Here is a 24,847-nt window from a genome sequence, read left to right as displayed (position 1 = left end):
AAAATCCAGTTTCCCAAGGTCGAGTTTCGTAAGATGCATCAGTAACCAGCAACATACGAGTTATATAACACTTGGCATCTGCAACCAGCAATATACGAGCTATATAACACTTGGCATCTGCAACCAGCAATATACGAGCTATATAACACTTGGCATCAACAACCAGCAATATACGAGCTATATAACACTTGGCATCAACAACCAGCAATATACGAGCTATATAACACTTGGCATCAACAACCAGCAATATACGAGCTATATAACACTTGGCATCAACAACCAGCAATATACGAGCTATATAACACTTGGCATCAACAACCAGCAATATACGAGCTATATAACACTTGGCATCAACAACCAGCAATATACGAGCTATATAACACTTGGCATCAACAACCAGCCAAATACGAGCTATATAACACTTGGCATCAACAACCAGCAATATACGAGCTATATAACACTTGGCATCAACAACCAGCAATATACGAGCTATATAACACTTGGCATCAACAACCAGCAATATACGAGCTATATAACACTTGGCATCAACAACCAGCAATATACGAGCTATATAACACTTGGCATCAACAACCAGCAATATACGAGCTATATAACACTTGGCATCAACAACCAGCAATATACGAGCTATATAACACTTGGCATCAACAACCAGCAATATACGAGCTATATAACACTTGGCATCAACAACCAGCAATATACGAGCTATATAACACTTGGCATCTGGGCTAGACATACTAATGACTGACACTATGAGCAGACACATGACACATGATCAACTAATCAAAGACCTGGTATAACAGATCCATTTAGTTGCCTCTTACAAACTTAAGTTTCTATGGTCCCTTTTCACTCGGGCTCGAAACTCAATACTTATGTCTTCCGTTACAGAAATGTAATAACAGCATGTGGTCTTCAATGAACTGTAATAGCTTTTGTTCCTTTAGGATTGTAATATGGATATGTCACAACAGCTATGTTTCTTCATTGGTCACCACTAGTTGGTGGTGCTAAAATGTTTAAACCAATTACTTACCCTCACTGAAAAAGATTAAGCATTCGACTTTGTAACCTGTGATGATTTCTATGTAAATACAGTTGCTCATTTACATAATGTGGAACTTCAAAAATTACACATGAATGTTACATATTTCTTCAGATGGGACAATCATCCTGATCCCTGAACAGTTGCAGAAACATGAACCATCTGAAGTGCACTGGGTGCCAAGACCAATTTGGACTTGACAGGAAGGTTCCGAAGGTGCTCCCATGTCTGCATGGAATCTGCGATAGGTGTGAGGGAACATCTGGCCAGACGGTAGACTGCAACAGATGCAACCGAAAACGCATCCACAGGAAAGGTATCAAGGATGACCCTGTTCGTAAGAACGAGTTGATGGTAACCTTAGCTCGGAGATTTCCTGACCGACTGTTCTGTACAAACAAGAATGACGGCAAACTTGCCTCCATCTACTGTTTGGAGTGCCTGCATCTTCTCTGTGAAGAATGTCAGATGGCTCACAATAAAGTGCAGACAACTACTAAACACAAGTGTCTGTCTATCCACGACTTAGGAAGAGGTGCAGTGTCTGAGTGGAATACGAAACTCCGCTGCGGAAAGCATCCTGATTACCCTCTGCTGTTCTTCAGCCAAGACGTGTTGGTATGTCTCTACTGTGTGAGGGCAGGACAGCAGCTACACCCTGTGGAAGACATTGAAAATGCATTCGGGAAGGAGAGAGGCAACCTTCAAATACTTTCCGAACGGCTTGCAAGAAGAATTGCACAGATACAAAGACACGGACCTCGAGTTACCTCTAACCAGAATCCTAAACGGGCAATCAAGGATGCATTTGCAAGGCTGAGAGCTGCGGTGAGGAGCCGTCAGATCGAAATAATGGATTCACTTCCCAGGAAAAGAGATCGAACCGGACAAATAACATTCAAAACTGATATTCCTCGAAATCTTCCTGATGGTGACCTGAATCTGTTGCACTATCACATTCTGAAGAATGGTTACCTCACAGGTAGCACTGGAAAGATACGGTTCCTTTCACCGAACATACAGAGTCTCATGAACAAGCTTTGGTACTTTGGCCGACTAATAGACCCCAAAACTGGCAAAGACATCAATGGCCCCTTTGCAGATAGAAACCGTAAACTTTCATTTGGTGAAATGCCTCGGAGAAATGACCAGCTACCACAAGTGAAGTCTGGATACCCTGGTCCAAGGAATATTGATGGCCAAGAACAAGGGAAAAAGAGGGAACGAAATCAGGGCTCTGATCCATCCAGGAATCCCCAATACGTTGAACCTGTGACACAAGGAGGAACGAAGGGGAATGACCCACATTTGAAAGAAAATCACCCCTATCTTCCGGTCGGTTATGACGGCACAGATGGCAGACCAAGACGCCAATCTTACCGAGATGAACCATCCCATGAAGCTCCCTATTATTCTGAACCTCTGATGGCTGACAGCTGGGGGCCGCAATCCATGTCCCCACAGAGAAGAAGCAGGGAGTCGCTTCCAACCAGTTCACCTCTCACAGATGAGGCAATAGTTCCTCAAAGTCAAAGGCGACAGTACTCGGAAGCACCAAACTCTGACACAGTGAATGAAAGTCGTCAGGAGGTGCCTGGCAATCCACCTTACAAAGAGGAATCAATAATTCCTCAGACACTGAAGCCGCAACATACTGAGCCAATAATTCCTCAGAGACGAGATCCCCAACGCTCTGAGCCAATAATTCCTGAGACACAGGATCCCCAACGCTCTGAGCCAATAATTCCTGAGACACAGGATCCACAACACTCTGAACCAATAGTTCCCGAGACACAGGATTCCCAACACTCTGAACCAATAATTCCTCTGACACAGGATCCACAACACTCTGAACCAATAATTCCTCAGACACAGGATCCACAACACTCTGAACCAATACTTCCTGACAAACATGAATCACAACACTCTGAATCAATAATTCCTGAGACACAGGTACCACAGCACTCTGAACCAATGGTTCCTGAGACAAAGGAGCCACAACACTCTGAACCAATAATTCCTGAGACACAGAAGCCACAACACACTGAATCAATAATTCCTGAGACACAGAAGCCACAACACACTGAACCAATAATTTCTGAGACAAAGGAGCCACAACACTCTGAACCAATAATTCCTGAGACACTGGAGCCACAACACTCTGAACCAATAATTCCTGAGACACAGAAGCCACAACACACTGAACCAATAATTCCTGAGACACAGAAGCCACAACACACTGAACCAATAATTTCTGATTCTCACCCCTCTGAATCCCAGGTGGATGACAACCGAGGCAGGGATTCAACAATCCCAGACGAAAAGATCCACACTCCCACTGAAAGACTCCCTGAACAGTCTTCGATCCTCAACCCTGATGAGAAAGAGAATACGTCTCCACACACGATGCCTGGCAGCTTGCCGCCCAACGAGGAAGGTCTATACGATGAAGGAGGACCCTTCAGTCATGTGCCAATTAAGGACAGACCCTTGTACTATCAGTTCCCTTGGATTACCTATCCACGAGACACTACACTCCCAGAGCAACACACAGAATTCCCACAAATATTAAGGGACCCCTCTTTCTCCACAGTTAGTTCAAAACCGACAGCACATTCAGAGAACAGAGAGCCGTTGAAGAATACACCTCCCATGACAGAGTCCAAAATAAACCAGCCTGACCATACATCACAGGCTCCAATCACCAACTCAACGTTGCGTCATAGCGATGTTCCTGAGGGTGAACCATTGGCTGAAACCAAGCCTGGTGGGGATGCCCGTAAAGACGAACCTTTGGTTACAAGCAACCCTGAAAGAGATATTCCCCAAGAGGAACCCTCAGACGACAACAACAACATCACAACAGTGGTGCTGTTGATCAACATGATAACAGGCACCTGCGCTGAAATCGGGAGGATTCAGGTGCTAGATGGCAAACTGGTACCCATAGAGGTCTCTCCAGGGGACATTATCGGTCACCTGCTGTGCCCGTCGGGAGATCTGCAAAGCCTAGAAATTATCCCTTCTCAGTACAACAGCGCCCTGTTAAGAATAATCTATTCCCCAAAAGAAGAAGGTATCTATGGTCTTCCTATTGACTTCAAGGGACAGCGACTACCTGGAAATATGCAACTCGAGGCGGGTAGTGTAACAGGTAATTTATTATTGTTTTCTACCGTTAAACTATTCAGTGTTAATGTCGTAACTCCATGTTTCCGTAGTAGTAGTGTTCTTAGATATATCTTTTGTTGCAGTTAGGTTTGTTGTTTTCGATGATGTTGTAAAAATATACCATAGCATACCCGGACACGCTCCACCACGACATCGAATCTAACCGGTCCGGTACAGTCATCCCTTACGTTGTCTTTTCAACTGAGTCCTCAGGATTTCCTTCAATGCCATGCCGTCTTGGGCGATCTCACACGCTATAATTAGACTGAAGAATAATTTGCTTTCATACCAGCGTGTTCCGTGAAACTTGACTGCAGGCAGAGATAACGGGAACGACGACGACAACGACGACGGTGATGATAGCCATGATAACTATTTATTTCAATAGTACACAATTATGTTCTGTTTCAGAGATTTCCCGAGACGCAGTCATATTTGTCACGGAGATGAAAGACATGAAGATCACATGTGACCATATAGTTTTATGTGAGTTACTGTATACACTTACCTTTGCCTTAGATGTCACGTAAACACCTGTATTCCGTACACACCTGTGGGTGAGAAACCACTTGAGATAACTGGTATCAAACAAATTGCTGAGATATCGAAATCCAGTTATATCACAGAAGTCCAGTTATTTACTGAACAGCCAAAGAAACGCAGCTCTGGCTATTTGTATTTTTTTTTTTTGATAAACATGAACGCTTACTTTAATGAGATTTCAATTGTTTAAACTTGCGCTTCTTTCGCTGTTCAGTATGTATCTGATGACATGAGGACAACTTATGACGCTACTTTCCTGAAAGTAACTTAATGCTAAGTTATTCCTGCTTCTGGCGAATTGACCAACATCGTGGGTTAGAATTTTAATGAACGTTCGTAAGTCGTATGTAGTTTTTATTTTCATCATCGTCATCGCGATTCTGGGATATGTGTCAGTGAGTCAGTGAGTCAGTGAGTATGGTTTTCGTGCCTTTTAGGAGCATTCCTGCAATATCACGACGGGGAACACCAGAAATGGGTTTCACATGATGTAACCATGTAGGGGATCGAACACGGTCCTTCAGCCTGACGCGCAGGTTCTTTAACCTTTAGGCTACCCCAGCATCATGGGTGAAATGTGTCAGAAACGTGTGCGGAATGTACACACAGCACCAGCCTGGATTACATCACAAATTACCGTTTTGTTGTGCACTGTTGTGCACTGTTCAGCCATCATTGTCGTGACTAGGTACAAATTACTAAAATGTTTCAATTTGTAGTGTATAAGAAATGGAATACGGTTCTCATGCCTGTCATATAAATCTCGAGAAAGGACTGTGTGTAATCTGACTGATGTTCAATAGCTAATCCTAATCAAGGTGCTGGAGGAACCCAACATCGCTACAGCATCAGACACTCGTGTTATCTGTAGGTTTTCTAATTCAGGTCCCAACATGGACGATGCTGGTCAGCGAAACTTCAGCGACAGAGACAGAACCAACATGTCGGCACCTGCACAGGCAGCCATGGACATGGGAGTCCGGAACTACACAGGTGCAGTGTCTGGATTTCCCATAGACTTCGAAGGCTTGGCTTACATGGAGGTATGGATGGAAACAGTCTTGCGGAAAAAGGCTGAGGCTAGAACGGTCGTGTTTGAAGTCGGACTGGCTTCTCAAGCAGCTATTGACTCTATTCACATCATGGAGGGGCAAGATCAAGCATGGGGAATATCAATTTCGTATGATCCAGAACTGAAGGGCCTATGCAAGAGAGTGTGGGGAAGTGGAGAGAACTTCGATAATGGCCCTGTGAAGGGGCACACGATCTCACGAACGATGTCCTTCAAGTTTGGCATTCTGTTGGACAGTCAACACAACAAGCTCGTGATCTTTGACTTGGAACGTGAAGACTCGTTCTCCGTGGTCCCGAGGGTGGATTTCGGAATGTCTCTACTTCCGGTCTGGGGTGCTTGTAACTACGGCAACGCTGACGTAAACATAAATTGTATTTCCGGAGATGCATTGCAGCTGGGAAGACTTAATTCTGGACTCTTCCTAAAGGCGCTGCAAATGTCGAAGTCAGATTAAGCCAATGTGATGTTATGTATGTGTTCATTATTAGACAGTGGCGATGGTCGACAGGTAGACTTGTCAACTGAAGTTATAGTAAATATTCTTCTCCAGCTTGTGCGCTTGGCGAGGTGAATCAATAATAGATTAGCTGCAAAGTACATATATAGGAGAAATGTTCTTGGAAGTCGCGGATTCCATTTACTTAGAAGAGATTATTTTTTGTTATATTTCATTCTGGAAATAGGACCTGTTCAACTGAACCTTCATCCCGTTGCTACAATTTTCGCATTTAGTAGCGTAGGCTACCAAAATAGATTGTGATAGTAACTAATTGACCAATGAAAATAGTACAATAAGACGGCATTGAAATGTTATATGTTCGGTGATGAGGAAACAGATATTTGTGTTTCATATCTAATGGGTCTTGTAAATACGATGAACACTATATTTTGTTTGGTAATTACGATGAACACTAGATTTTGTGTGAAGGCGTTTGTCAACATATGTTCATAGAAAGAGGAAACCTGCTGTTGAACCTGTCATTGGTAGTCAGTAATATTTGCTTCAGTTTATGTATTCGTGCATTGCGTAAACTGTCACATATACGCACGGAATATTGTTGATTACTATCGGCTCTTAAATTGTATATATTGCATTTATGTTACAGCGTCTTCAGATTCTGTTGAAATAAAGATAACATAAAACAGAAGAATTGTATGTTAAATATAAATGTGATGGGAACATAGCTAAATGGGTAAAAACCACTCACTCACTCACTCGTATCAGCCACCTCTCGTCTCTTTAACAACTGGAACCCAAGTGAGTGAGTAAGTTTAGCTTTACGACTCACTCCGCAATATTCCACCTATATGGCGGCGGGCTGTAGATAATCGAGTCTGGAACAGACAATCCAGTGATCAACAACATGAGCATCGAATTGCGCAATTGGGAACCGATGACATGTGTCAACCAGGTCAGTGAGCCTGACCACCCGATCCCGTCAGTCGCCTCTTACGACAAGCAGAGTCGCCTTTTATGGCAAGTATGGGTTGCTGAATGCCTATCCTACCCCGGATCTTCACGGGTCACTGGAAACAATAGCGCTTAGGGCAAAGTCTTTGGTAACCAAAATATTCTCACATATTTATGTTAACTAGAAATGTAGAAAAGACATTATCTATTTGAAAATTCTGATTTGAAAAGCAAAAGAAACACCCCATTTAATGTGCATGCTTAATGAAGAAACAAGTATTGGACGGATAGCATCGACAAGCAAAAGCTTTTATAGTTCTGTTACCATACAGGTCGCACACTGACATGAAACGTAATCGAGAAATGTTAACACAAGTTAATACATCTACATCGCAACACAACTCATCACAACGCAACTATTCAACAACAATTAGTATATACCTGAACATAAGGGGCGATCTATGCAACCAGTATGCGAACTTGTTTCCATATTTTACAGACAGTCGGGCTGACTGTGCCTGAAAGTTACTAGAGTGAGTTTAGTTTTACGCCGCTTTTAGCAATATTCCAGCAATATCACGGCGGGAGACACCAGAAAATGGGCTTCACTCATTGTACCCATGTGGGGAATCGAACCCGGGTCTGCAGAGTGGCGAGCGAACGCTTTAACCACTAGGTTACCCCACCGCCCCCAAAGTTACTAGACTACAAAATATTTCACTAGACCGAAATTTGAATTTAGAAACTAAACAAAGGATAACTGAGGTAAGCTGCTAACACGATCAGCATTTTCATCAGGCCACTATCCAGCATGATTTAAACGTGTATTATGACTTAATAAGTCCAACAAAATCTTACATTTTCAAAATGACCCCATGGAAATTCACTCGATTATTTTTTAGAAGACACGGGCTACCGGCCAGTGACTGTATTGCACACTCTATGCAATATGTCTGAAAATATTCCGTAAGATAATTCTTGACCTGTTAAGATCCGGGTTAAAATAGGTCGTCAGCATGTTGTAAGAAACGGCTAAATGTATTGGGTGGAAAAGGCTCGCTGACATACATGATGCCTGTCATCGTGGCCCAGTTCGGTAGACCCGTGCTCATTATATCAACCACTAGATTTCTGGTCCAGACCTTCACCAGGAAAGCCCTCTTCTTCAACCCGTAAAGATCCGGGTTAGAAAATTAATGATCTTCTCTAATTTTTGCTTGTTGCTTGGGATCAAGTGTCAGGCTCATTGACTTGCAAGTTGGTTGACACATCACCGTATCCCAAGTGAGCAAATCGATCGATAGTCATGCTGTTGATCACTGAAGTGTCTGGCCCAGACTCGAATATTTACAGACCCCCGTCATATATTTGGAATACTCCGGAGGGCGGTGTTAAGCAAATAAAGAAAACACAATGACCACGTGATGTCTCTGTGTGTACTCAAGCTATCTCCGGAAAGGTGTTATCAATAGTTGTCAGTGAAGTGACAACGTGATTATCGTGTAAGTTCGTACATCACAAACAGTATACATTGCCAAACAGTGGAGTCGATTGCAGGCTGAAACACTTTCACATCCTGCACACATCAATGTATCTTCCGTTTGCTGGTCGCATACATGCTGCTGTATGATCCTCAACGTGTCGGGTCACACGCCCGATGTCGATCTACGGAAACTACCGAGCCTTTCTGAATGACCGCAATGATTGCGCGAGTGACAGATAACGAGTACAGGCTTAATTTCCACACGTTCTGTTGGGCGAGGCGTAGTCATGTGGATACTTCGCTTGTGAAATATTGTTGAAGGTGTGTATTTACTAATAGGTACCAGGACCATGGCTAGAAGAAGAGGAGCTCGGGTTCCCAATCCCGTGATAAACATCCACTGACGCAATCCTTGCCCATCTTTTGTGACATTTTACCTTTGTCAACACACTGCTTCAAAACACATTCAAAGTACGAGTTCGAATCCCACTGAGTGTCCTAGACTGTTAAAGTTTTATTTTTTGCTATATTTCTTGGTATGTGTGGAACTTTGCATGTATATCTTTTCCTAAAAATACGATACTAATATTTGTCTTACTATAAATGACAACTTTCTAGCTTTGCCTCAAAGCTGAATGAACAGACTTGGGATTGTTTCTTGCAATATTTTCCACATCCTTGATTTTATCATCATCATCATCATCATCATCACACAAAACTTTCAACATTTTGGAAGCTTATTTCTTGTTTGGTAAGAATATGTATTTATAGCGTTTCCTCTAAATAATTAACCTGTTGTTCACATAATTTCTCCTGTTTTCGTACATAATTATTTGATTTAGTTTTCGAGGACTAATATTTTGGAGCATTTTAGTTGACTTTGTTTTGTCTATTGACATACGTTCCAAGTGTCCCGGGATGGTTGCTTAATATTGGGGTATGCAGACATTTTTTTGGATATGCAACTTTTTAATTCTGTACAGGAAACGACATTAGAATCTGTGACAAATAGTCCATACACAATATAGAAGTTGCCTACCTATGAAAGCTGTTTTCATTCTTCATCTCCTCAACTTCTAGAATGCCAATCAAGAAAGTAAAACTGCATGGCCGTTTACTAGCGCCTCTTTCAGTTTCTCTCTAGACTTTTTCATAATTATGTATCAGCTGTATAGTTATCAAGTCAAAACGATATAATAAAACTACAACAAGTATGGAAATGCAACAGGTGCTGAAACGCTTCACGGTGCGATATATCTGGAAATGTTTCAAGTCGGGGATGATCTCAAAATTTTTATACTTTTTTTTTTTTAAAAAAAAACTTCATCCTCGCAGTGACACGAGAGTCTATGGTATCAGACTGCATGTACTAACCCAGACTTAAGCTGGTTTTATAGGGCCAGCTCACTCAGACACCACGCTGCAGTGAAGTAGAAGACCCCAATCACACTCACTGACTCCAGTCCTTGTCCCCATTAATGCCAAGCATTAGGCAGGTACCAACAAGTACCATGTTTTAACGTCTTTCGGTGTGACGCGGCCGGGGATCGAACCATTACACCACGGAGGTGTTTTCCTGAAATGATGATACAAAATGTTATATGGTGAGAGAGTGGAAGAGGCGGCTTCGAAACGACACAGATGGAGGGGTGGTGGGGTAGCCAAGTGGTTAATGCGTTTGCTCGGTACGTCGTAGACCCGGGTTCGATTCCTATTGTGGATACAATGTGTTAACCCCATCTCTTTTGTCTCCTGCCGTGGTATTGCTGGATTATTGCTAAAAGCGGACTAAAACTAAACTCACTCACTCACTCACTACTTTCAGCTCCTTATGCTGACGTATATTATATCAACTTCAGCCCACTAAAAATTACAATACAACCCTATTTCAGCTGGTGTGTGTCTGTTGGAATCAGCTCGTCGATGGCATGAAATGATAACAGTGTGAGTGATGCGGTGTGGGTGAGATGCCCCCAGACATCTCAATATGAGTCACTAGGCAACCGGCACAAACCAACTCGAGATCGGGAGTTCCCGCCTCGTCTAATCACGCGCATTTCTCAATTACAGTCATAATCTCGACTTGTGACTCGTGCATATGTTTACAAGATAGCGAAACTCGGTAACATATCCTGGGCGTGAAAGTTTTATCGAGCCATTAAAAAGTTCAAAACTCGTTTCAGAAAACGAGGCACACGCGTACAACTCGAATAACGTATATTAGCATCTGCTTGTAGTATAAACTTGCATATATAAGGGAGGTAACTGGTATTGGTCAGAAAGTCTTCTCGCGTGTAATGTGATACGGCAATCTCTATTTTGGTACTACCGTCGTGGATGCTAACCGCGTCCAAAGAAAGTAGCAGACGATACTCCTTCAAGGTAAGTAAATTATGATCTATTTTAATCTTCCACTGGTTCCAGCATCAAATATTGTCCCGACTTTCAACTATATAATATGTTACGAAGTAACATTTGTGTTGATATAGGTTTAACAGGTATAGGTTAAATCCATGTAAGAATCCCCAGCAGTTAGTGAGACCGAGAGGGTTGAAGTGCAGAGGAGCGTGGTTAAACGTTGTTGTCATTTCCTTACATTTGTGTGAACAGATTGGATCATCAGCGTGTGAAGCTCAAGGAAGGATAACAGTTACATTTTAATCATAACAGGTGTACATGCAGTGCGCGAAATAGTTTCAATAGTTTGCTAGCCAGTTGGGATAGCTTGCCTGAAAGTTACTAGTCAATTCACTATACTAGTAGCCCGAAAGTTGAATGTAGAAACTAAGCAGAGATTACAATAAAAGTTGATGATAAGATATTAGCTGTCGGCCGGAGACAGGCTTCGTCATTAAGCTGCAAGTATGTTGAACATTTTAACCAGGCAATAATCATGGTTGATTTAACAGTACCTTGAACCCGTTAAGGTCCATGTTAGAATATTGTCCAATGCTTATCGGAAGAGGTTACTAACGGTATAGGGTGGTCAGGGTCGCTGTTTTAGTTTAGACATGTTATCGGTTTCCAACTGCGCAGATCGATGCTCGTGCTGCTGATCACTGGATTGTCTGATGCAGACGCGATTATTTACAGACCGCCACCATATAGTTGGAATGCTTGAGAGTGCGGCGTAAAACTAAATCCACACACTCATTGAAAGTGCATTATAGTTTAACAAGTGGGAGAGAGGGATAATTTTACAAAATGACATCATGAAAATGTACTAGCTAAATATATAGCCACTCAGGTCAGTGACTGTGGATCCGCAATTCACCGGGCCGACTATAGTTTTACTAGCCGCGGGCTAGTGGGATAGTGGCTATTTCGAACACTGTGTGCAATAGATGATGAAATACAAGATGATTTTAGTGCATGGTACTGGCTAGATCCGACAGCTGTGAGTTGCACATATTTGACGAGACCCAGGATGTAACAGTTATAGTTACCTTAAACATTGCTTACTTCAGCATATCAGCATTAATTTGTGACAGCAATGCGATGTACATTTTCTGTTAAGTTATTTTGTACGTCTGGATGTTTCTATAAGGCCGTCTATGGCGTTTTGCTGAAATTACTGACGAGCATGCGCTCACACATACGCACACACACACACGCACTCGTGCTTACTTTCAACCAATGTTGTGAGTCACTCATGAGGGAGGAGGTATTCAGTTTGGTTTCTATTTATAGATATATTACAGTACGACTTGAAGTTGTATTATTTATATCTGGCACAAACATACATTTATTTTGTTAAGATTTTGATGCCCTCGTGATTCATACAAGATCCAGTATATTTCGCGAAAACGCAATCCATGGTTCTTTGTAATTATATATAAAAGACAGTCATTGTATATACTCTTTTAAATGAACAGTTGACTATACAATGCAATGCCAGGATAGCGACATTCGCCGCCTGTTTTCACAGCTTGCCGTAAAGGGTGGTATTTCCTCGAGACCGACTATATCTCCATTATGTCTGGTACGAGGTCGCCCCGCCCTGATACTGGTGTGTGGGTGATCGTGACACAATATCGTGAGAATGAGGCATACGTCGATATAAATATGGTGTAGATGTTGTTATAGACGCGGAAGATACGTCCCGCCCCCTCCCACGGTTTGTCCCTGGGGTGGTGTAACCCATGCTCATTGACTCACCATCTCTGAGGCGGAACCCGATCAAAACATGCATTTCTCAGCATGTTGTGTCACGTGATCTCACCATGTGCAGATATGCATGTGTTCCTGTAATCATGGAAGATATTTGACACAACATAACCTGCATTCTTTACTGTGTGTGATGAAATATTTGCTGTGGAAGAAATATGCGGGATGTTAATTATTGTTATACACAGTGTATGGTTCATCGAGGGCGAGATACATGAAGTGTGAAACAAAGGACAAAATCAACCACACCAGTCTCCCTTCCATTCAAGTCTTCTATTACGACAAGCAGTTGACTACCAGCTAGCCTCTAAAATAAACATATTTTTTACAGAAAAAAGTCAAAGTGAAAAACATATCATACATGAAAAGAAGCCCTGAGAATTTCTTCCTGAAGCTGTGGATACCTAGACTTTCACATTTTGTAGACTTGCGTGGGGTTTTTCTATGGTTCAGGTTCTCAGTGACAGACTAGACAAGCATTAGTGCTCGGAATCTGTTCTGCCTTGTAAACTTGGCATGGTTTCAAGTTCCTCGGTACTATTGTACAAAGTGATATTTATGTTGCTCGGTGATCATAAACGCCACGCAACCGAGGTAGAATTGATCTTCAGTTACCGATTCTTCTCGAAAGAGGCGACTAACGGTATCGGGTGGTGAGACTTGTTTGACAGATGTCAGTTCCCAAATGCGCAGATCGATGGTCATGCTGGTTTGTCTGGCCCAGACTCTATTATTAACAGACCGCTGCTTAGCTAGAATATTGCTGAGTGCAGTGAAAAACTAAACTAACTAACGTCACCACTGTTGATGACAGAACAAAACAAATGTCTGCGATGTTTCTACGTGTGAATACGCAGTGAATAGTCTTGCAGTTTCCGGGAATGTAATGCCATTTGATCATGTTTTTTCTACCAGTCAGATTACATAACACTTTTGGTGACTTTTGGTTTACAATGTGTAATAACATCGCGTGATGCCGTACTTATGACGTCAACGTTATGACGTCACAATGCTAATACCTTTGTCACAGTAGTATCAGATCTTGACTGACTCGCGGAAAGCCGAGTGTGATCACACTCGTTGAATCCTTAGGCAAGATGTACTTTGCTCGATATTATTTTGCTAATGTTGGGAGAGCAATAAATAAAATGCTAAACTATGTCCTCATAGCGAATAGTGAATGGTGTCAGTAGCTAACTCGCTTTCGTTCCTTAGATACCAAACCATTCACTCGTTTCTTAATATGATATTACACGGGACATAGTTTAGTCTTCTCTATTTGTTATTCACCCGTTGAAGATATCACTGTTTAATAATTTTACAAAGTTAATAAACATTGTGTAATAACATCGCGTGATGGCGTACGCATGATGTCTAAGTGTTTAACACACGTCACAATGCTAATACTTCTGTCACAATAGTATTGGACCCTGTTTGACTCGCGGAGCGCTGAGGGTCACCACACTCGTTGAATTCTTAGCAACCCGTGAAGGTCACGGAGTAGAATAGGCCTACAACAACCCATGCTTGCCATGAAAGGTGACTCGGCTTGTCATTATTCAATATCGCTACGGGATTTAATAAACAGTTTTTGTTTTTGCTGAGAAAGTGAAATCTATATCGATCAGAGCTAGTATTGGAACATGAGCGATTCAGTTGACTTGGCTGACACGTGCCATCGGTTCCCAACTGCGCAGATCGATTCTCATGTGGATCACTAGATTGTCTGGTTCAGACTCGATTATTCACAGACCATATAGCTGGAATATTGCGTAAAACTCAACTCACTCACACTCAGCAAAGAAGTAATTAATTTGCTCGATATAATTTTGCTAATGTTGGTTAGTAATAAATAAAATACTAAACTATGTCCCGTGTAACACCATATTTATGAAACTCGTGAATGGCCTGGGTTTCTATCGATCTCGCTTTCCCTCGACATAGTTTAGTATTCTCTATATGAAAAAGCGACCCTACTACCTCCCCAGAACACAAGGGCTGACGCTCCTCCGACTCCATCCCCACCCCTTCACTCTCTGGATAAAGACTGACAAGGTTGCATTGTACAAGGGCACATGAAGTGGCATCTTCACCAGGGTCGAGAGTCCTGTTACGATGAAGATGTTGCGTGGTGTTTGTGCAATTTGAGCTGCCGTGCTGTAAAACACTGAAACCGTGCACATAAACATAGCCTGTGTTTGGCTGATATGGCAGCTCATATTTACAAACTCAAGACCCCAAAAGAGGGAGACTGTCTGAGAGAGGGCACGCGCAGAGCAAGCACTCGATCAGGCGTGCCCACCGTGACGAAAAGCTTAATGATAGAGGTTCCAGCATGTACAACAGAAATATAGACAAAATAACAAATGAGATGATTACCGTTGTTCAAAGCGATCGTACTGACCACAGCAAGCCAGGGGAACGTTTAGTTCCAGAATTTATAATTATAATACTGACAGTAACAAATGAACCTATTTAAACTGAAAAGAGTTTGGGGAACCCGGGGAAATCTAGACTTCCTTCACGTACGGCTTTAGCATAACAGGGAGGGTTAGGTAGTAGGGAAAATAATCTGGTTCAGGGACTGCGAGACAGACTTCACAGCATCCATACTCTACCATACACTTGTAACAGTCGTTAGCGGCAGGTGAATTAGCTGCAGTAGTGAGTATGGTTTTACGTTACGTGTTGCAATATACCAGCAAAATCAACCGGCTTCTCACACTGCGTACCCATGAGGACTGCCGATCCCAGATCTTCGGACGACCGAACGGTTTAACACAGGCAAACCAAACACCGCCAGTACAACTGTCCAGTGCTTTCATAACATCGATGGCTGGTTTGCATCGACCAAACTTTACGCAGAGATCACCGTCATAGCAGTTACGTTACTATGTCCAGCGTTAACGCAACAAAGAAACAAAACGTGTGTAGAGGATGGAATGTTGGGATTGGTGATTTGTTGTACATCTGGTGATGACCGATGTGGGCCTATCCTATATGCATGGCGTGTTATCCGGATACGGCTTGACTGAGATTTGGTGCGTCGAATAGACGGTGTGGATGAATGTGTTAATTGTACGTTGAGAGTGACGTCTTAGAGTGTATTTCCTGTGCGTGAAACCATGGTTACGAAGAGTGAATATTCCATATTATGTGGCAGTGGTATGTAAACAATCGTATATGGACCAGACAACCCATTGATCAACAGCATGAGCATCGATCTGCGCAACTGAGATACGATGACAGGTGTCAACCAAGTCTGACCACCCGATCCTGTTAGTCACCTCTTACGACAAGCATGGGTTACTGATGATCAATTCAATCAATTCAATGATAATATTGGTAAATTTTAAATGCAGCTTGGATATAAATATGTTATTATGTTGCTAATATCCAAATTCATACCGTAACTAAAGACAACCATACGCAGTATCAATAATATTTTCTGCAGATTGACGGAGTCAAGTTATTCGTTCTTTGGAAGCGATGGGGGTAGCCTAGTGGTTTAACTAAGCGGTCACTCGTCACCCCGACGACCCGTGTTCGATTCCCCACATGGGTACCATTTCTGGTGTTCACCGCTCTGATATTGCTGGAATATTGCTAAAAAGCAGCATAAACCTACACTCACTCTTGGATGTTTGCGTAATCTCTAACGTTGAAGGTTAGAGTTTCAGCGCTAAGGCACAGCCATTATTGATGATTTGGGCACTGGTCCCTGTGTCTAGTCACACCCGTCAAGTCTTGTTAGTTCAATTGTCTATGCACAAAGCATTCCTGGAAGTGTTCGTGTTGTGTTGGCAGACCCCACGAAATAGAGCAACAATATCGCTATGGCAAACGGTGCAAAAGATTTCAAGCATTCGTTGTTTGCTTACATGAAATTGACTTCCGTACTCTTGGCATCAGAACTTTTCACGCCGTATGTTGAAGTACATGAAATATCCTCTATATACCATTTGGAAACCCCTCAGATACATGGCGACGCCAAGAGATACGATCGACAACGTTTGTCGTCGCATTCAGTGATTGATTAATTGGTGTGTAACGCCGCACTCAGCAATATTCCCTCCGCCTGGCGGCGTTCTGTAAATAATCGAACCTGGACCAGACAACCTAGTGATCAACAACGTGAGCATCGTTCTAATCAACTGGTAAACAGTGACATGTGTCAACCATGTCAGGGAGCCTGACCACCCATTCCCGTTTGCTGTCTCTTACGAAGAGCTTGGGCTACTTAAGATCAGTTATTCTATCCTGGATCTTGACGGGGCTCCAGAAAATGAGTATGAGCGGGTTAGATGATTTTCATACACGCCCAGCGGCAGGGTTGGTGCTCTTGTTATTAATCATGGGATTTCCCTATCTCGATTGGGTTCAGACCGTGTGAGGTGCCTTAAACGTTCAGTCATCACGCAGTATGATCACGTTCTGTATCAGACACAGTTAGGTCGTGGAACACATACATGTGTGGTGTTTAGATTTGTCAAAACAGATCAATCATTCACCCACTGAGTATCGTTACATATAAGTGTGTGTATGAGGCACATGCAGGTCGTGAATGGTATAGCTGTTTGCCATCTCACTCCCGCGTTTGCTTGCTAACATCTTGTAACATGTAAGGTCACGTATCGGAAGAAAGTAACACACAGTTATTTTCTTAAGGCCACTGGTGCATGGTCCACACTTCATCGGTAACGGATCTGTGGCACATCTTCCGGCAACCCACCGATGCCCATGCCTCGGCCGGCTACCTTTGAAGAAATAGGTACATGTGACCTAGGCATTGTTGAGTGTAAGGGGAGAAGAAGCACCAGAAATAGGTATCGCACTAATAAACGATGGACGAGAACCTAGCGAATGCTTCACCTACTTGGCTACCACACCTATCTACCAAAAGCTGAAACGTGTTGTCTGAATGTACACTGAATCATATTACTATGAGATATTCTCACAGGCTTATATTTCCCGTGGCACATGGCTTTGTGTCCATGGGCCGTCTTATGTCTTCTTTACTTCTGTAGCAATGTCTTTGATTTCACGTGGTATTTGACTTCGAACTGGCTGATCGTATGATTACATTCTAATTCACCGAGAGTGTGTTTATGTAGGCAATCACCCAGTCTCAGATACACAGCCTTGAGACTTATTCCCGCCATGGTGTGTTTACATCAGCACCGTGTACACATGAACGATGCTGTAAATCATCTATTCTCTGTACAAATGGTGTTGTCAGCTGCGTAAATCACGCCTTGCATGTGCATCAGTCAAACACAGAGAGAGTAAGAGAGAGACAGACAAAGAGAGATTGACAGAGAATGACAGAGAAAGAATGACAGACAGTGACAGAGGAGGACACAGTAAGACGTTCCCTGAACGAAATGGAGTTCTCACACACGTACATAGGGAGGAGGGAGAGACAGAATGACAGACAGGGAGAATGACAGACAGAATGGCAGTGAGACTGACAGACAGACAGTGACAGAGAGGGACATAATAAGTTCTTCCTTGTACAAATGTTTTTGCCAGCTGTGGAGGTCACGCCTTGCATGTGCAATGTGCATCACAGACAAGGTACATACACACATACAGTGAGAGAGGGAGAGAGAGAAAGAGAGAAGGGGGATAGAGATAGAGAGGGAGAGAGAGAATGACAGACAGAGAATTACAGATAGACAGAGCGAGAGAATGACCGATAGAATGATGGACAGAATGACAGGGACGGAATGACAGGGAGAGAAAGACACACAGAGACAGAGAGGGACATAGCAAGTCGTTGCGACACCACGCTTCCCTAATTTAAGCTCAAGTGTTTACAATTAAATAAATTACAAAACCAGAGAAAACGGACTTGTTCACATATTCCCTACGGAAATATGCATGCGGGTGTGTAACGAGACAAGGGACAGATAAACCCATGACGACGTCTTGTCAGCAGTAGATGGTGCATGCAGATATGACGTGTTGAGAGAGAGGTGATAACACAAGGCAAACACGGAGAGGGCTTTGAGTGCTAACAACTGTTGCAGGTTGGACAACCATCCCTGGTATTTTGTGCTTTCTCTACGATAAGATTCCAGAAGTTGATTATAGGCCGCCGTTCTACAGCAGGAATATTGCTGAGTGTGGCGATAAACAAACAAATAAAAAACAAACACACAAACTCACAAACACACTCGTAATATACTCTAAATTGTACTATACATTCTGCATTTCCCAGATATTTCTTATGGTTCCTGAAAGGGTTTTCTCATTCCTATTATTATAAAAGAAATTGGCTAAACCGTAGATCGAGGCTCAAACGGTAGCAGGCGACGTGGAGTCAAAGGCTTTATTTCGTGATGTTTATAGCTCTCGTCCCCAAATATCTCGAAACCTCAGCAGTTACTATATAAGTTATTACCGCAGTTAATGTCCTCAGATATGTAACATAATTAACAACTTTGTGATGTATCTATAACAAGTGTATTTTCCGAAATACTGCTAGTAAAATGTGCCTCTTTTACCCATATTATATACATGTCGGGAAACGTATCTATACCATGTACTATTTTCTACTGTAGGTCGAATGGCCTTATATACAAATAAACTATCTATCTATCTATCTATTACCACAGTTCCAAAATAACCGTCTATGGTACAAACACAAACCTTAACAGTTAATGTGGACGTCAACATTTCCGTTGCAACCCGTGTATAAACGAGGAATGGGTTAAAGTCTGGTAGGAGACACCAGAAGTAGGCTTCACACTGTGTCCCCGTGAGGGGAATCGAACCAGGTCTTCCTCATAACGAGCAACTAGACTTCCCAAGCGTCCCCGTGTTTAAACGACGTAATTACAGTTATCCTTACAGACGTACGTATAAACATCCTCATTTACCTTCCTGTTTTCATTATAGGGATGCTTGAAGCCGCCATACGTGTTTGATCTGACCGTGTACACATTAGCTAACGGTCACCACAGGTGGCTTGTGTTAATCATGGCAACACAATCCGCCTCCAGCACATAAACCTAACAGGTACTCGGAAAGAGAAGACGTACGGCTTTATCTCGGCCTGGCTTAGCTTCCTGCCTGGAATTGTTTGAAGTACTGCCAAATTATTCGACGTTCGTTCTGTATACAGACTACCTAAGACCGACCATCGGGTTATTCCTGATCGTGTAGTAAATAGTATTCATAATAATCATTCACTTATACAGCGCCTAATGTCCATCTGACTAGTTGCTCGATGGACGCTGTAATGAGAATCTGATTAATATTACCACGGAAAACCCATCTGCCTGTTGAGCACTAGAAGTTTATAGTGACTTTGTCCAATCGCGCACCCATTTTCTGCTTTGGGAAATTAGGCAGTTTTAACAAACTCTCTTGCCTAAAGGTGAGGCCGATCATACATGGGAGTCAGGAGTCACCCATCCAAGGACTGTCCGAGCTCGACTTTGGACTGATATGTGACCTGAGCTCTACCCGCAGGACCACACACGGTCACACGCTGTTAATGACGTGAGAGGTCCGAACAACTTGGTATCCAAGACAAATAGCATTGTTATTTTTACTTCAATACTACACGGAACTCTTTTGAGGTACACAGTATCGCTTTACGCCGAGTTAATCGATATTTCACCAACATCACACCCGGAAATATGCTTCTCTCAGTATCTTACCCTACACAGAAATGTCGCTTTCTGATTGGCTAAGTGCTCTTCTGTATTAATTTCGATGTACCCGACTTACTAGCGTGGTAAATTGCAATGTACCGCTACCAATGGCAACTCATTCTGTACTTCGTGGTCTCGAATAACACTTAATCAAGCACGATCCACGGAAAGTACAGATGTTGTGCGAATGCAAATCGATTGAAGGGAGATAACTCTTCTTGTTTCGTCTGCAAAATCAAGCGATGGCTACGGAAAGATTTCACTCGCATTCCAGTAAACAAATTTTGACAAAACGTTCAAATGTCGTCCCTGTGAATATTAAGAAGGGGATTTACGATTCTGGCGACTTTATTAAGACAATACCTGCGGGAAAACAGCAAGATGCAAGATTCAAATTGTTTGATTCAGACAGTTTGGCTGAAGTGTACGATCCGATACCCATGCATCAAACAGTTCAAAATTAACATGGAGGTGTTCGGTAAGGTACAGTCCATTTGAGTCAACATCTCCCCGAGAAATTGCACTTTAACCCCAAAATAAATAATCGTAAATGACTCAAACTAACGTCAAAGTATGTAGGAAAAACACACCAACTCCGCAGAATTTTGTTATAACATTAAAGGATTGACTGTGTATTTCTTTTGTTGCATTGAGGTATGAAACTAAATACCAATGTGCAAACTTTTTGTTTGCATACCTCATACCTCAGTGCAACGAAAGAAATACACAGTCAATCCTTATAACTAAATTCAACTACAAATACTATAGGCTTTCAACAATGTTTTCTTTAAACATAATGAAATTTATCGAAACAGATATCTTTGTTACCACCGATTAACATTTTTGGGGTAAGAATTCGGTATTGGCGTGACATGACTCAGGTGACTCATTTACATACCAAACCATTAGCCAATCGGAATAGAGCACCCCCAAAACAGCTGTCAATCAACCAAGTTAATAATTGGTGGCGAATCAGAGCGGAACAACACAACGTGACGCGTTCCGGTAATGGCAAAGTTTCAAGTTCAAACATTTGAATTATTACCAGCGAACTGAAAGACACAGTTTGAAAGGTGAGAATTGGAAATGAAGCCCGATGACATGAAGTTAGTGGAACTGAGATTGTTAGTGGCAGCAGTATTTGTGCAAGTGGAAAGAGGCTGTGATGTGAGTGGGATTGCATGACATGAAATAGTGTTCCAACGTGCGTATGCTCTTGTCGAGGCGTTACAACGTTATGAACGACAATTTTGAGTTGTTTGTTTATGTTAACCACAATGTATCACTTCAATGTTTATCCAAAGTTCATTAGGGTACCTGAGTGCACGGGAATTCCCTCGCCGTGTAAAGGTATTCCCCGACATTCCTTTGGTCCGAAAGTAGTCCGGTTAGGTGGGCGTGGCTTATTTTTTTTTGGATTCAGTGGGAAATGAGATCAAAAGAAATGTTCCCAGTTAACCAATCAGATTGCCAAAATTTTAATGAACACAATAAAAAATTAATTATTTGTAAATAAATATAAAAGTTGTTTAACAAACCATTATTATTCTCATTCGATGCCGCAAGATTTGTGGCATGGGTGCAGTAATAGCTCCGGTAACAACCAGGGAAGCGAGAGGCACGTGCGATGTTGATTTCGTCGGTAAGGGATGGTATCAAAGTCATCAAATTGTGCTTCTGAATCGGACTTTGAGTCGCTGCTGTCAGAGTCATCAGAGTGCACTCGTATGATAACAGGACTGATAGTTGCCTGTTGAAGCCAGTACTGATGCTCAACAGCATTTTCAACTTTTTCAACTAGCCCCCCCCCCCCCCCCCCCCACACACACACACACACACACACACACCCCACACTCCCTCACGTCCTTGACTGAAATCGTCATTTTATAAGCAATGTCATGCAAAATCCTATTGTCGATCAATAAAATACTACCAGTAGAAAGTGATTGTCCTTTTGTCAGTCGACGAAAACAAACTTAAATAGCATTCATCACAAGACAGGCCTAGGGCGCCGCCATTATTGAAAATCGTGAAGTCAAATCCATTTGAATTAATGAGATTATGTATGGTTTGTTCTCATCACGTTAGAAAATCAAAACTACATAAATATGTGTTTGAATCATTACCAAATGGAGTTTGCATGACGCAACCTCTAACATAACCTAAGCGAAAATACTGCGCTATAATTTTTTTCACTTGCTACATTTACTTGGTTTGTAACGTTCACTCACCAATACGTAGACACTTGTCAATATACGTCTTTACACTTGGTCTCATAATCCTAATTACTTTATAATCATACTTGTAAGCATTTTGAAACTTAATAGAAAGAAGCGATCTGCGAATGTATAACAGGAATGTAATATGTAGACATTTCATAGTTTTCCTATATGAATCATAATTCGCACGCACGCCCTAGTGTATGTCGTCTGCATCATTGCACTTAACGACGAAAACAATGATTCTGTTGAAAGCTACGACAACGTAATAAAAACAAATATGCAAATATTAAAATTAAAGTTATAGGAGCAATGTCAGGCTATTTCCTTCAACGAGGAATGTATCCATCAATATCCACAAAAACAAGTGATATATAATTCATCTGTAGATTTGCCAAGTGATGTTTCTTTTAACAGTCTAATATACGAAAACGTGATGTATCGTTTCAAGTTTTTCACATGGCTGTATAGTTTCACTGGTTACCCAAGATAGCACACCTGGCAACTAATTGCATAATGTGCGTCATTCTTTTTAAAAGGTTATTTAGTCAGACAATAATGAGCAATAAATGTATTGGCGGTTAATCCTTTGAAAGAAGGGTGTTGTTTTACATAGACACAGACACGACAGAGTGTATTCAGTATAGATTGGTAAATGTACATACATAAACTCTACTTTTTGACCAATCAAGTGAATGATAACAAATAACGTGTAGGTTTTATACCAACTAACACGGATTACAACCTAGCGACACCAAGTGATTTTAACAGAATCGTCTATGAAAACAAGGGTTGTAACTCGAAAACTAAGCAAAGCAGGAGACAAAACTAAATGACAATAGATTGTGAGAACGTATAGCTTTCATTTTTCTCAACAGCTTTCGCGATTTCAGGTTTGTACAAACCTGTAAACGAAATAGTTTAACCCCTGAAATGTAGATGAATACTGCACAGACCCTCATTTCTATACCCACTATTACGTCACGGAGACGCGCCGCTCTGACTGGTTGAAATTTCGTTTGCGGCTGAGAATTGTGCACTGTTGACGAAAAGGTCGATTTAAGGTAATTAAAGATCGAAATGTGCAGTTTTAATGACGGGATTTCATTTATAACGATGTCAGCAAGTGATTTTGCAATTGTACCCTATTAGAGTATATGTGACCTTTAACCCCGGTACCAGTTGTTTGTGTACCCTTTCCATAAAAACCTGTCCATTCATTTCGGTATGGTAATCTCGGTTGTCTTTGGCTTTAGCCCTAAACACAACAGAACTTCAAAGTAAGAATCCACAGATTTACAACCTGCATGAAGCACTATGTGTCGCTCTCCTTTGCTCATTGGCAGTCTTCTGGAACATGCATCGTCAGTGCTAGCGACCCACTGCGTTTCTGCAGTGTGGCTTGCATTCATCCAAGTCTCATCAAGATAAACAGGCTCAACCCCACTTCCCTCTTTTGACGTATGGTGCGTAAATAATTATTTCTCATTCGCACATTATCTTATTAAAAACACGTTTCACTTCCCCGTTAACTTTGGTGTACCGAAATACGAACTTAAGAAGCAATTTTCAAAGTTGGTACATAGATATTGAGAGGGAATGTTGATTTCCCATGTTTCTTTTTGCAACTGCGTAATGATAGGTATCTATTCTGGGTATATATACTTCTGGACACGTTTTTTAAACGAACCAAGTTTTTCAATTTTCGTTGATTTTGATTGCTCACCTCCTGGGCACTCGTGTTTGAAGATGGAGGTTGTCGTTGTTTTAATGATGTTTTCAGTTGCTGCTCAGGAACAATAGCACAAGATGCACGTTTAAGAACTCTGCCCCGTAGAGTTTCAGACTTGGAGAAGTCTTGGACCTTCTAAATTAAAGCTTTAACATCAGCAGTGAACGTCATTGTGTGAGATGAATCAATCACTCAGTCGTTAGGATAAACCGTCACGTGACAAATTTGCACATGGCCCTCGCTTACCTGGCTCTTACCTGATATTTTGTTAAACAACATTAATAATTTGCCGACAAAAATTATAACAAAATTCGGCAGA

The 24,847-nt window shown here is 41.9% G+C and overlaps 2 protein-coding genes across 2 annotated transcripts in view; both read left to right on the top strand.

The window, feature by feature from the left end:
- The first annotated feature begins 1,216 nt into the window (after positions 1 to 1,216).
- Positions 1,217 to 6,306, top strand: LOC137280946 (uncharacterized). Its single transcript, XM_067812125.1, has 3 exons — positions 1,217 to 4,217; positions 4,646 to 4,720; positions 5,663 to 6,306. Exons 1-3 carry the CDS (start codon positions 1,217 to 1,219, stop codon positions 6,304 to 6,306), a joined length of 3,720 nt encoding a protein of 1,239 aa, XP_067668226.1.
- Positions 6,307 to 11,070: 4,764 nt separating this feature from the next.
- LOC137282494 (calpain-5-like) overlaps positions 11,071 to 24,847 on the top strand; it is a 31,122-nt gene continuing 17,345 nt past the window's right edge. The window contains exon 1 of the mRNA XM_067814246.1: positions 11,071 to 11,128. The gene's annotated coding sequence lies outside the window, so the exon portion shown is untranslated. The remainder of the gene's footprint in view (positions 11,129 to 24,847) is intronic.

Source organism: Haliotis asinina, chromosome 4 (assembly GCF_037392515.1).
Source record: "Haliotis asinina isolate JCU_RB_2024 chromosome 4, JCU_Hal_asi_v2, whole genome shotgun sequence".
Lineage (NCBI taxonomy): Eukaryota > Metazoa > Mollusca > Gastropoda > Lepetellida > Haliotidae > Haliotis > Haliotis asinina.
Note: the sequence above shows the minus strand (reverse complement) of the source record. Positions and strands in the feature narration are given on the sequence as shown.